The sequence below is a fragment of the Bactrocera oleae genome, chromosome 2 (genome assembly GCF_042242935.1).
Source record: "Bactrocera oleae isolate idBacOlea1 chromosome 2, idBacOlea1, whole genome shotgun sequence".
NCBI classification, from domain to species: domain Eukaryota; kingdom Metazoa; phylum Arthropoda; class Insecta; order Diptera; family Tephritidae; genus Bactrocera; species Bactrocera oleae.
This window is the reverse complement of record NC_091536.1, coordinates 51,076,057-51,091,218: the sequence shown is the minus strand read 5'-3', so window position 1 is coordinate 51,091,218 and position 15,162 is coordinate 51,076,057. Positions and strand designations below refer to the sequence as shown.

Sequence of the window (15,162 nt, the reverse complement as noted above, 5' to 3'; positions counted from 1 at the left end):
TGTTTACTTGCTTCAATGTTTATATGTCTATATGTGAATATTCTTGAAATTGCCTTCCTTCATTCGCATGTCCAAATATATTTGCATATATGTACACATATGTACATATGTATGTACCTCAATATGTCTTTCGCAAAAAATCAAACATTCGCGCAAGTGACAAAAAAACGTAGACGCACCATCATCGGCCAATAATATTCAAGCGAACTCGCGGCATATTTTCTAAGTATTTCATATTACAACGACAACAAATTCATTCATAAAGAACGTGCGCTGCTTCAAAGCAAAGTGCGTTCGTTCATAACTCTGCGCCGCGCTATTTTTTCTGTGCGCCTGGTAAACCACATTTGGTTTTCATATAGAATTCCTACCGCAAATGCGCGAAAATAAAAATGAATGAAATTGAATTTGAATGTCTTCAGTAAAATTGAAGAATCAGCAAAATTTCAATTTTAAAATTTGTATCACTGAAAATCCTACCATCCCCCTCGCATTTGTATGTCCACAAGCTGCTTCCTCACAACATTTGCTAAAAATCAGAAATTGAAGAATTTGTCTGATGTTCACTTCAGAAAGGAGAATTGGCAACATGACCTATTAGCGAGTTTAAATAATATTTATATTTTTGCATATTATTCACTATATATGGCATTAAATTAAAAAAATTATATAAAATTGACATGTATATGAAATCATTAACTACTTCTATATATTCTAAGCACAGTCCATATAGTACTTTTATATGTTTACTTATTATCATTGTTTCATAGTTTTTCGATTTAGCCCATTTTATCTAAATACGACGCTATGAAAATGCAGCCCAATTGGTAATCGCAATATTTCAAAAGAGCATAAGTCAACTTTCAATAGCAAACCACTGCAAAAAGGACAAACGAGACAACATAGCCGATCGACATTGTCGCAAAATTGTCGATTGAAACAAATTTTGTCAACTCCGCGACGATGCGCAAAATTTGGCGTCAATATGTATGCGAGCTCGTTTGTATGTATGTATATAAATATGTATGTTTGTCGGCAAAGTCGTCATTTGGTTTTTTTCAAGAACACAATGTCCGCGCGAACTCGCCGTTATTTCGTTGGCTTGCCACCATGCACATAGGCGTGTCAAGTGAGGGCTCATAATATATTGATATGTTGCTTAATTTGTATTGAAAAATACTGATGCATTTATGAATTATTTTCGTAATATAATACATATTATATATATATATATATAGCAATAAATTCATACCTATAATCGTTTTCAAACTGAATTCGATAAATAAAATATATATCTGAAATAATTATGTGGCGGTGCGCCCCAATCCCTCCTTGCCTGCGATCGTTCAACTCGCAAAAAGCAAAAAGCGTAGACAAAAGTCACTGCTTGTGCGGGGCAAGAAGAAGCAAGCATCAGCGTACGTGTATTTAAGAATGTATGTGTGATTATCACATTTGTGTAAATACGCATAATAAGGAAATATTCAATAAACCTAAACATATGAACATATTATATTTTCCTGATATATTTTAATTATCTCAGGAAGTAAAATATGCTATTAAAGAAATTGAATTATGATATGCTTAGACTCCAATTAATAAAATAAAAAAATTAAATAAAATTCGTTTTAGGATTCGAACGTATAGGCTCGTATTCGGATTGTGCTTAACCCCTTCCCGCTTACGACCTAAGCCACCACAAAAGTGAGACTCCAATTAATAAAATAAAAAAATTAAATAAAATTCGTTTTAGGATTCGAACGTATAGGCTCGTATTCGGATTGTGCTTAACCCCTTCCCGCTTACGACCTAAGCCACCACAAAAGTGGAAATGTGGCCGCTTAGCCACCGTTTTATTATTATCATTTGTTTAATAAGTATATTGCTTACGCAACGCACATACATAAGTTAGAAAACTAGCTTATTAAATGTTTATTTTATTATGAATTCTGGGGTTTTTACCGGTAATACAGATTTTTAATTCAAAAGGTTTTTCATAATTATAAATTTGTCATATCATAGAAATTGAAAACATAAATCTAAATAGGTATGCGCAACGATTTTTCATATAGGAATATTCGTTGTGTCTATTTATAGCATTTCGCATATTGTGTGGTGTATTTTTCTTTTTCGAAGTTATACTTTTCGATGTTCCCTCTTGTGGAATTACAAATTAGTACTCAAAAAGTTTTCATTTAACATTTGCTCCTTCTCTACTCATCAACATTCTCTGGTGCAGGTTCGACAGCGGACAATTTGTAGGAATTTATCAAGGAGTTCACCACAGATGCACGAGAAACAAATAACATTTTTCGCTTTTATAACAGCGGTGAATCTGTACACATACGCTCTCTAAACATAACCAACCGACGAATATTGAAGAGAATATAATATGTGAGCAAAACTGGGCATATTGATATGCCATTTGAAATATATTCCCTTTTATTGAACTATTATTTATTATTTTTTAAATTATTTTATGTTAATTCATTTTTACTTTATTATGAGAAATATATCTAAATACTTTTAAATTATTACTAATAAAGTTTTTTGATATATTTCTTAAAATAATTCATTAATTGTACTTGACACCATTATGGAGTCATGCAAGTACAGAATTGTGTTTTGCCGTCGGTATTTCACATTCATGCTTCAATTTTTCTTTTCAAATGCATGTGTAAACATATGTAACAGGACATACATATATTATGTCGTTTACACATTTGTATGTATTTTTATGTAGATATGTACACTCATTACTTCATGTGAAATCTCCGTTGACACATTTTTTGCTTTTATGTCAAAGAGTCAATCTGTCGAAGAACTGACGTGACGACAAAGCGTCACAACATTGTGTTGTTGGTAGAAAATCGGAGATGTGCCGTACGAACGTACTTAAGTAAATTCTTTGACAAATACAGTCAATCCCGGTTAAGTGCCAAAACCAAAGATGCAGATTTTTTGTGCTTTGTAGTACATAAGCGATTGTGGTACTTAAGCGAGTGGTACCAAAAAAAAATATTTCTATGTATTTAAAAAAAAAATACCGTTTTCTTTAAAAAATTAAGAAAAAAAAAGTGAGATACAGCAAGACACCGGCAGATAAGAGGGATTGGAGGAGTGATACTTAACCGGGGTTTACTGTATACATAAATCAGAGGAATATTGAATATTTTCTTTAAAAAGTTTCTTGAATTGTAAATCGACAAATTTACTATGTTGTCACTTTTATTCTAAAATATTTTAATACTCATATTTGAGGGGTTGTCACTTTTCCCTTCTAGAGGGAATATCAGAAATTTGTTCAATTTATGATTTTTAGCTTTTGCCATCGTCGCGAAAAGACGCTTGTAGGCAAACGCATGCTCGGGGAGATGTGTAAGGCGTTTGCTTTTATGAATGAAACGACTTAGCTTATTGCTTGTGCGCCAGCGTTCATGAATGAAAATGTTGTTGGTGTGTGATTTACTACAAATTTAGGATTTGTCAATTTGGCTGCCATATTGATTTCTGGTGCTGATGCTATTTGAGACAATTGTTGTTTTTGTACAACAATGTTTGTATTCTTCCTATTGGCTGACGTACTTACATTTGTACGCTTAAATGTATGTAGATTTGTGTATGCATTACTTATTTTGCGCGGTCATATGCATATTTGTACATACATACTTACATATAGAGCAGTGCGCTTACATGTATTTATTGATAATTGATAATATATTATTATATTATATAATATAACATATTGATGTACATACATAAATTATTAATTCTGTAAAAATTGAAATTAAAAAATTATGAAAATAGTAAAATATTATTTATTGCATAATCTTTCAATTTTATCAATGTAGCATTTGTGCAAAAAAATAATAATTTATCAATTTTTCATCATAAAAATCGTTTATATGGCAAAAAATAATCATGCATATGTGAAGTGGCATTTGTATTTCTTGTTTTCTCATTCATTTCATTTCATTTTTCTCTTTATATTGGTAGATACGTATTTTGTCAGAGAACGTTGTTAAAAATTCTCATTTCTGTTAAATAACAGCAAAACTATACAGAAAGTGGTGAACTCCTTGATCTCAAATTTTCAGCCAACCAATCGAGCATCATACAAAATTCAATTTGCACCTTCTCATTGTTTTAAGTTCTCTGGTGCAAAATTGGCGAATCAAACAAATTTGGCGTCAATATGTATGCGGGCTCGGTTTTATGTATGTATGTTTGTCGACAAAGTCCTCTTTTCGTTTTTTTCAACAACACAATGTCTGCGCGAACTCGCCGTTATTTCGTTGGCTTGCCACCATATACAGAGGCGTTCTAACTGAGGACTCTTAGTATATTATTATGTTGCTTAATTTGTATTGAAAAATACTGATGCATTTATGAATTATTTTCGTAATATAATATATATTATATACATATATAAATACACATTTATTCATACCTATAATCATTTTTAACCTAAATTCGATAAATAAAATATATATCTGATATAACTATGTGGCAGTGCGCTCCAATCCCTCCTTACCTGCGATCGTTCAACTTGCAAAAAGCAAAAAGTGTGGACAAAAGTCATTGCTTGTGCGGGGCAAGAAAAAGCAAGCATCAGCGTACGTGTATTTAAGAATGTATGTGTGATTATCACATTTGTGTAAATACGCATAAATAAGGGAATATGCAATAAACCCAAACATATGAACATATTTTCCTGAAATATTTTAATTATCTCAGGAAGTTAAATATGCTATTAAAGTAATTGAATTATGATATGCTTAGATTCCAATTAATAAAATAAAAAATTAAATAAAATTTCAGTTTCATGAGTTTTAGGATTCGAACGTATTCGGATTGTGCTTAACCCCTTCCCGCTTACGACCTCAGCCACCATAAAAGTGGAAACGCGGCCGCTTAGCCACCGTTTTATTGTTATCCTTTGTTTAATAAGCAATTGCTCACATAACGCACATACATAAGTTGGAAAAATAGCCTATTAAATGTTTATTTTATTATAAATTCTGGGGTTTTTACCGATAATACAGATTTTTAAGAAGGCTTTTCATAATTATAAATTTGTCATTTCATAGAAATTGAAAACATAAATCTAAATAGGTATGCGCAACGATTTTTCATTTAGGAATATTCGTTGTGTCTATTTATAGCATTTCGCACATTGCGTGGTGTATTTTTATTTTTCGAAGTTATATTTTTCGATGTTCCCTCATCTGGAACCACAAATTAGTACTCAAAAAGATTTCATTTAACATTTGCTCCTTCTCTATTCATTTACGTTCTCTGTCTATATGTAAGTATGTATGTACAAATATGCGTATGACATTGCAAAATAAGTAATACCTACGCAAATCTACATACATACATATATATGCGTCCAATGTAAGTATATGAGCCAATAGAAAAAATACAAACGTTGTTACACAAAAACAACAATTCTCTTAAATCAGAGAATGTTAATGAATGGAGAAGGAGCAAATGTTAGCTGTACTAAAATGTTAATTACGATGAGGGAACATCGAAAACGCGCAAGTTCGAAACGAATTACACCACTCTATAAGCAGAGAATGTTGATGAGTAGAGAAGGAGCAAATGTTAGCAGTACTAAAATGTTAATTGCTAAGAACGAACATCGAAAACGCGCAAGTTCGAAAATAAAATGTCACCACAGCTGTCAATTTACGCAACGAACTACACCACTCTATAAGCAAAATGTATATACATACATATGCACAGATGTTCATTGGTATGCGCATAAACAAAAATTGAAATAATAAAAACGAAAGTAATTGACCTCCGACAAGAAAATATAAATAATGAGGGAAATAATACTAAAATAGAATTCAAATATCATTTAATAAAAAAGAGTTATAAAAATAAAAAATAGTATAATATATAAAAATATGATAGGATTTGAACTTAGGCAAAACATTTCATTGCAATAAGGAAGTGTGCTATACAAGCAGCACCTCATACGATATTAACGCAACTTTGTCTAATCTGTGAACTCAAACAGCTATTGTTGTTTACTTGCTTCAATGTTCATATGCCTATATGTGAATATTCTTGAAATTGCCTTCCTTCATTCGCATGTCCAAATATATTTGCATATATGTACACATATGTACATATGTATGTCCATCAATATGTCTTTCGCAAAAAATCTAACACTCGCGCAAGTGACAAAAAAAACGTAGACGCACCATCATCGGCCAATAATATTCAAGCGAACTCGCGGCATATTTTCTAAGTATTTTATATTACAACGACAACAAATTCATTCATAAGGAACGTGCGTCTGCTTCAAAGCAAAGTGCGCTCGTTCATAACTCTGCGCCGCGCTATTTTTCCTGTGCGCCTGGTAAACCACATTTGGTTTTCACATAGAATTCCTACCGCAAATGCGCGAATATAAAAATGAATGAAATTGAATTTGAATGTCTTCAGTAAAATTGAAGAATCAGCAAAATTTCAATTTTACAATTTGTATCACTGAAAATCCTACCATCCCCCTCGCGTTTGTATGTTGCCCACAAGCTGCTTCCTCACAACATTTGCTAAAAATCAGAAATTGAAGAATTTGTCTGATGTTCACTTCAGAAAGGAGAATTGGCAACATGACCTCTTAGGAATTTGAATTATTATTTTAATTTTTTTTTATATTATGCACTATTTATGGCATTAAATTACAAAATTTATATAAAATTGCCAATCATATGAAATCATTAACTACTTCTATATATTCTAAGCACCCTCCATATAGTCCATAGTTTGTCGCTTTAGCCCATTTTATCCAAATACGACGCTATGAAAATGCAGCCCAATCGGTAATCGCAATATTTCAAAAGAGCATAAGTCAATTTTCAACAGCAAAGCCCTGCAAAAAGAACAAACGAGACAACATAGCCGATCGACATTGTCGTAAAATTGTCGATTGAAACAAATTTTGTCAACTATGCCACGATGCGCAAAATTCGGCGTCAATATGTATGCGAGCTCATATGTATATATGTATGTTTGTCGACAAAATCGTCATTTGGTTACTTTCAACAACACAATGTCTGCGCGAACTCGCCGTTATTTCGTTGGCTTGCCACTATACACAAAGGCGTTCTAACTGAGGACTCTTAGTATATTATTATGTTGCTTAATTTGTATTGAAAAATACTGATGCATTTATGAATTATTTTCGTACTATAATATGTATTATATATACACTCGCCAGAAAAATTATCCGTACACCTCGACATGAAAACAATAAACTGAGAAATTTGTGATCAAATAACTTATTATGTATAAAAATAGTATCCAAAAGTTTTATTCAGTATTTTTACTACACTTTCCATGAGTTTTTTTTTAGACATACATTTCACAGAACAAAAACAAAAAAAGCTCACATAATGAAACAGAAAAAGTATTCGTACATTTTGATTATAATTAAATATAATTAAATTATTTTGGAAAAATTTAATATCCTAATAACTAGTAGGATAGCCCTTACGTTTTAGGACCTCGGCAAGTCGATGTGGCATTGAATGAACGAGTTTGGATGTGTCATGATTTGTAATTTTCGCCCATTCATTTATGATCACATTTTTGAGCATTTCTCTGGAGGTTATGGTGTGTTGGCGGATTCTGCGCTCCAGTAAATCCGACAAATGCTCGATGGGGTTGAGGTCTGGAGATTGAGGTGGCGAGCGCAATTGATTTTTTATGTTATAAAGCAACCAAAGCCTGGTATTGTGCGCCGTGTGCTTTGGATCATTATCCTGTTGAAACCAAAAATCATCACCAAGCCCCAACTGCTGAGCACTTTCCTTCAAATTATTTTTTAAAATACGTAAATAGCCGAATTGGTCCATTATTGTATCTATAAAAACGAGTTTGCCTACTCCTTCTGCCGCCATACACCCCCATACCATCACACCTTCTCCGCCATGTTTGACGGTGGGTAAAAGATTTTCTTTATCAAGTGCAGTACCACTCTTACGCCACACCAACTTTTTTCCTTTAATGCCAAAAGCACAAAACTTGCTTTCGTCGGTGAATAAGACACGTTCCCAAAACTCCCGAGGCTTGCTGATATATAATATTTGTTTGCAAAATCCATACGTTTCTGTCTATTTACTTCGGATATAAAGGGCTTCCTACGCGCTACACGTGCGTGATACCCATCTTTCTTCAAAAATTTTCGTACAGTATCTTCATGGAGATCCTTGTCGTACAAATTTTAAATATTTTCACATATTTTCGAGGCAGTAAGTCGAGGATTTGCTTTTACTGACTGTAATATTGTTCGTTTTTCTCGAACGGTTAATATACTCGGTCGACCAGAGCGTGGCTTTGGCACAATCGACTTAGTTTTTTTGAATGCTTCCACCACATACTGCACAGAAGAATGTGTCCTTCCTATCATTTTACCTATTTCTCGGAATGATTTTCCTTCTTTTCTGAGTTTTAGAATAATTTTTCTTTCGCCAGCACTAACTTCTTTAATTTTAGGGGTCATCGCGAATTTATGCACAATGAAAAATTATAATAACTTTAAGGTCAACCGTCAAGTTCGAGATCAATTATACAATACAATATAAGCGCTTAAGGGAATGTATTTGTCACCATATTACAAGGGAAATATCCCGTTTTGATATGTACGGATACTTTTTCCGTTGAATTTAAGTAACTGTGTATAGTTTTTGTTCTGGGAATTTTTTTAAAGTGTTTGTCTAAAAGTAATAAACGTATGGAAAGTGTAGTAAAAATATTAAATAAAACTTTTGTATACTATTTTTATACATAATAAGTTATTTGATCACAAATGTATCAGTTTATTGTTTTCATGTCGAGGTGTACGGATAATTTTTCTGGCGAGTGTATATATATAAATACACATAAACTCATACCTATAATCGTTTTTAAACTAAATTCGATAAATAAAATATATATCTGAAATAATTATGTGGCAGTGCGCCCCAATCCCTCCTTGCCTGCGATCGTTCAAGCATCTGCGTACGTGTATTTAAGAATGTATGTGTGATTATCACATTTGTGTAAATACGCATAATAAGAAAATATTCAATAAACCTAATCATATGAACATATTTTCCTGATATGTTTTAATTATATTAGGAAGTAAAATATGCTATTAAAGAAATTGAATTATGATATGCTTAGACTCCAATTAATAAAATAAAAAAATTAAATTAAATTTTGAGTTTTATGTATTTTACGATTCGAACGTATATGCTTGTATTCGGATTGAGCTTAACTCCTTCACGCCTACGACCTAAGCCACTATATAAATGGAAACGCGGCCGCTTAGAAGCTGTTTTATTGTTATCTTTTGTTTGATAAGTATATTGCTTACGCAACGCATATACAAAAGTTGGAAAAATTGCATATCAAAGGTTATTTTATTATGAATTCTGGGTTTTTTGCCAGTAATCCTCCTTTATAAAAATAAAAAAAGAGTATAAAAAAATATCTGATAAAATTTGAACTTAGACAAAATATTTCACGTTGCAATAAACAAGTCTGCTATACAAGCAACACCACAGACAATATTCGTGCAATTTTGTCTAATTTGTGAACTCAAACAGCTATTGTTGTTTACTTGCTTCAAATATTCATATTTCAAAAGAGCATAAGTCAATTTTCAACAGCAAAGCCCTGCAAAAAGGACAAACGAGACAACATAGCCGATCGACATTGTCGTAAAATTGTCGATTGAAACAAGTTTTGTCAACTCCGCCACGATGCGCAAAATTCGGCGTCAATATGTATGCGAGCTCATATGTATATATGTATGTTTGTCGACAAAATCGTCATTTGGTTACTTTCAACAACACAATGTCTGCGCGAACTCGCCGTTATTTCGTTGGCTTGCCACCATACACAGAGGCGTTCTAACTGAGGGCTCTTAGTATATTATTATGTTGCTTAATTTGTATTGAAAAAAACTGATGCATTTATGAATTATTTTCGTAATATAATATATATTATATATATATATATAAATACACATAAATTCATACCTATAATCGTTCTTAAACTAAATTCGATAAATAAAATATATATCTGAAATAATTATGTGGCAGTGCGCCCCAGTCCCTCCTTGCCTGCGATCGTTCAACTCGCAAAAAGCAAAAAGTGTGGACAAAAGTCATTGCTTGTGCGGGGCAAGAAGAAGCAAGCATCAGCGTACGTGTATTTAAGAATGTATGTGTGATTATCACATTTGTGTAAATACGCATAATAAGGGAATATGCAATAAACCTAAACATATGAACATATTTTCTTGATATATTTTAATTATATCAGAAGTAAAATATGCTATTTAAGTAATTGAATTGAGATATGCTAATTAATTCCAATTAATAAAATAAAAAAATTAAATATAATTTTAATTTTAGGTATTTTACGATTCGAACGTATATGCTCGTATTCGGATTGAGCCTAACTAGTTCACGCCTACGACCTAACCCACCACAAAAGTGGAAACACGGCCGCTTAGCCACCGTTTTATTGTTATCTTTTGTTCAATAAGCAATTGGTCACGCAACGCACATACATAAGTTGGAAAAATTGCCAATTAAATGTTTATTTTATTATGAATTCTGGGGTTTTTACCGATAATACAGATTTTTAATTCAGAAGGCTTTTTATAATTATAAATTTGTCATTTCATAGAAATTGAAAACATAAATCTAAATAGGTATGCGCAACGATTTTTCATTTAGGAATATTCGTTGTGTCTATTTATAGCATTTCGCACATTGCGTGGTGTATTTTTATTTTTCGAAGTTATATTTTTCGATATTCCCTCATCTGGAACTACAAATTAGTACTCAAAAAGATTTCATTTAACATTTGCTCCTTCTCTATTCATTTACGTTCTCTGCTACAAGCGTCTTTTCGCGACGATGGCAAAAGCTAGAAATTATAAATTAAACAACTTTTTTATGTTCCCTCTAGAGGGGAAAAGTGACAACCCTGCAAGCCCACAAAACACAGGAAAAAGTGACAAAAGTAGCAACAATTCTAAATATTCAATTCTAAAATATTTTTCCGTGACTCGCAAAAATCTGCGTCAATATGTATGCATGCTCATATATAAACATACATATTTACAATAATTTGTTGGCAAAGCTGTTAGAGCGGCAAGGGAAGCGGTGACAATGGGCGAGAGTTCGTTTATTTTTCGGCACATCTGAGATTTTCTACCAACAACACAATGCTGTGACGCTTTGTCGTCGCGTCAGTCCTTCGACAGATTGACTCTTTGACATAAAAGCAAAAAACGTAAGCTTCGATCATTGGTTAACCAGAGAACTTAAAACAATGAGAAGGTGCAGGTTCGACAGCGAACAATTTGTAGGAATTTATCAAGGAGTTCACCACAGATGCACGAGAAACAAATAACATTTTTCGCTTTTATAACAGCGGTGAATCTGTACACATACGCTCTCTTAACATAACCAACCGACGAATATTGAAGAGAATATAATATGTGAGCAAAACTGGGCATATTGATATGCCATTTGAAATATATTCCCTTTTATTGAAATATTATTTATTATTTTTTAAATTATTTTATGTTAATTCATTTTTACTTTATTATGAGAAATATATCTAAATACTTTTAAATTATTACTAATAAAGTTTTTTGATATATTTCTTAAAATAATTCATTAATTGTACTTGACACCATTATGGAGTCATGCAAGTACAGCAAATTGAAAATTCTTCAATTTTACTGAAGACATTCAAATTCAATTTCATTCACGCATTTGCGGTAGGAATTCTATGTGAAAACCAAATGTGGTTTACCAGGCACACAGAAAAAATAGCGCGGCGCAGAGTTATGAACGAACGCACTTCGCTTTGAAGCAGACGCACGTTCCTTATGAATGAATTTGTTGTCGTTGTAATATGAAATACTTAGAAAATAAGCCGCGAGTTCGCTTGAATATTATTGGCCGATAATGGTGCGTCTACTTTTTTTTTTTGTCACTTGCGCGAATGTTTGAATTTTTGTGAAAGACATATTGAGGGACATACATATGTACATATGTGTACATATATGCAAATATATTTGGACATGCGACTGAAGGAAATCAATTTCAAGAATATTCACATATAGACATATGAACATTTGAAGCACGTAAACAATAATAGTTGTTTGAGTTCACAAATTAGACAAAACTGCACGAATATTGTCTGTGGTGCTGCTTGTATGGCAAACTTCCTTACAGCTAACATTTGCTCCTTCTCTATTCATTAACATTCTCTGATTTTATCAAGGAGTTCACCTCACATGCACGAGAAAGAAATAACTAGAGATGAAACGGATAGCAGTTTGGCCGGATACCGGATATTCCGCCGACCAAGTGGCCGGATAGCCGAATATCCGGCGAAACTTAGCCGTTTGCGGAGGCGTCGCGCGAACGATCGGGTGTACTCGGTTCCATTCGTGTCTTTTCGTAGATGAGTGAAGTTAACAATTGTACCATTCATTGTGTCGATTGCATGCAGTGCAGGCACGTGTGTGATCGTTTCTAGGTTATAATTTTATTTGTGCTCTTATTATTTGAAGTACATACATAATTACATATATACATAAGTCTAAAAGATTTAGCAACGAGAAATGGCATCGATGAAGAAAAGATCGCCTCTATGGGAATACTTTGACATAAGCAGTGAAAATAAAAAGTTAGCTCTTTGTTTATTATGCAATGTTAATATTTCTCGTGGTGGCGAAGGGAAAAAAGCAGGTATGTATCTAATAATAATTAATCTAATTGCAATAATTTTAATACCTTTCAAGTAAAATGATATCTTGCAAGTTTCGTAACATATTCGATAATTATTGATTTCGGGGTATTTCGTTTTTGTTTTGGTTATTTTTCATAGGTATTATTTACACTGTGTTATGTGTATATCTAAGTATATATCTGTAATTCCACTGTTGTTCTGATTCCCATAACACAAGTGCTTAAGTGCTACTTACTTTTGGGTCAGATCAATGTATGTGATGTTGTGGGATATTTATTTATTTATTTATTATTATTTATTTAAACGACTGGTAGTGGTAGCTATGAAGCTGTGTTTTTTTATTGTAATTTATCGTTTATCCATCTACGAGTATCTAGTTGTTGTTAGGCACATAAGTACTTCTGCAATGAAAATCATTTAAAATCAAAACATCCAGATGAATTTCGTGCTTTGAATAAAGACAAGAAAGCTGTTGAGCCTACTACAGTTTCTTTAGCCATTGCGGGGACAAGTTCATCTTCAGTAGCAAAAAAGCAATTGACTATGACAGAATCTTACGAAAGGAAATTGCTCTGGGATATAAATGATACTAAAGCGACAAAGTACCATTATTTATTAGCTGAAATGATTGCACTCGACAACGAGCCATTATCCATACTGGAAAGAACCGGTTTTACCAGGCTCTTAGAACAAGCTTTACCCAGCTATAAACTACCGAGCCATTATCCATACTGGAAAGAACCGGTTTTACCAGGCTCTTAGAACAAGCTTTACCCCGCTATAAACTACCAAGCCGGACTTATATTGCCCGAAAAATCGTTCCTGAGATGTATGATAGAATTTACGAGAAAATCAAACGTAACATTTCGAGTGCCTTCGCTATTTCAGTGACATCTGACATATGGACTTGCTTACACAATAATGCTAGCTTTCTGAGTTTTACAGCTCATTGGATATCACCTGAGTTTAAACTAGAACACGGAGTTCTGGCAATAAAGCCTTTCTCAGGTTCACACACAGGAGAAAATATAGCAATGGAACTCAACAATATCGCAAACCGCTGGGATATTGAGCACACTAAAATACATTTGTTCATTCATGACAGTGGTGCTAATATAGTGAAGGGTGTTCGTTTGGCTAAATACGATTCTGCGAGATGTTTTTTACATACGCTTCAAAGAGCCATAAACGAGTCGCTCAAAATCCAGACTGAAGTAACAGCTACAATTGCTGCTGGAAGGCGACTTGTGACGCACTTCAATCACTCAGGTCTAGCTCAAGAAAAACTGTTGAGGATCCAGAAAGAGCTAAGTTTACCCGAGCATCAGTTAGTGCAAGATGTTAGCACTAGGTGGAATTCCACTTTTTACATGATTGAGCGTTTGTTAGAACAGAAGCGGGCCATATCATTGTATGTTGCTGATCACGATACGCTCATAAATTTGACAGCTCAACAGTGGAATTTGATGGAGCAGTGTATCAATTTATTAAAGCCCTTCGAAGAAATTACTAAAATAACAAGTTTTGGACTATCATGCGTGTCGGAAGTTATACCACACGTTACTGCTTTAAAAAAATACTTAGATAAAACTGGAACTGAGCAAAGAACTCCTGATTTATCACATATGCGAGCCTCGTTAAAAGCTGAGTTAGAAACTCGTTTTACCTCCATAAGTCAAGACTCAAACTACTTGATTGCAACTTATCTAGACCCTAGATTCAAAACAAACTACTTGGGGGTGATTGAAGCTGCAAAAGCACGCCAGGAGATCTTATTGGAATATTTGAAAATGTCTTGTGAAGAGTCTTCTAGTAGCAGTTCATGTTCAACACCGGCTAAAAAGAGTAGAGGAGAGGAAACAGAGCCAACTGTATCTTGCAAAGCTCATGACATATTTTGGGACTGCTTTGATGAAGTAGCAAATGAAAACAACACTGACCAAGTGCAACGTAAAGAAAGAAATGCGATAACCTGTGAGCTGGATTTTTATCTCAAGTCAGTGCGAATTGATCGCACTTGCGACCCTTATTCTGGGCGGCAGCTAATGCCAAACAATACTCCAATTTGACAAAGTTTGTCAAAACCTACCTTTCTTCTCCTAATAATAAAATAAAAAAATTAAATATAATTTTAATTTTATGTATTTTACGATTCGAACGTATATGCTCGTATTCGGATTGAGCCTAACTAGTTCACGCCTACGACCTAACCCACCACAAAAGTGGAAACGCGGCCGCTTAGCCACCGTTTTATTGTTATCTTTTGTTCAATAAGCAATTGGTCACGCAACGCACATACATAAGTTGGAAAAATTGCCAATTAAATGTTTATTTTATTATGGATTCTGGGGTTTTTACCGATAATACAGATTTTTA

At 33.3% G+C, this 15,162-nt stretch overlaps 1 protein-coding gene across 1 annotated transcript; it reads left to right on the top strand.

The window, feature by feature from the left end:
- The first annotated feature begins 13,613 nt into the window (after positions 1–13,613).
- LOC138856335 (zinc finger BED domain-containing protein 4-like) lies at positions 13,614–14,855 on the top strand. Its single transcript, XM_070107183.1, has one exon. The coding sequence runs from the start codon at positions 13,614–13,616 to the stop codon at positions 14,853–14,855; it is 1,242 nt and encodes a 413-aa protein (XP_069963284.1).
- Positions 14,856–15,162: the final 307 nt, after the last annotated feature.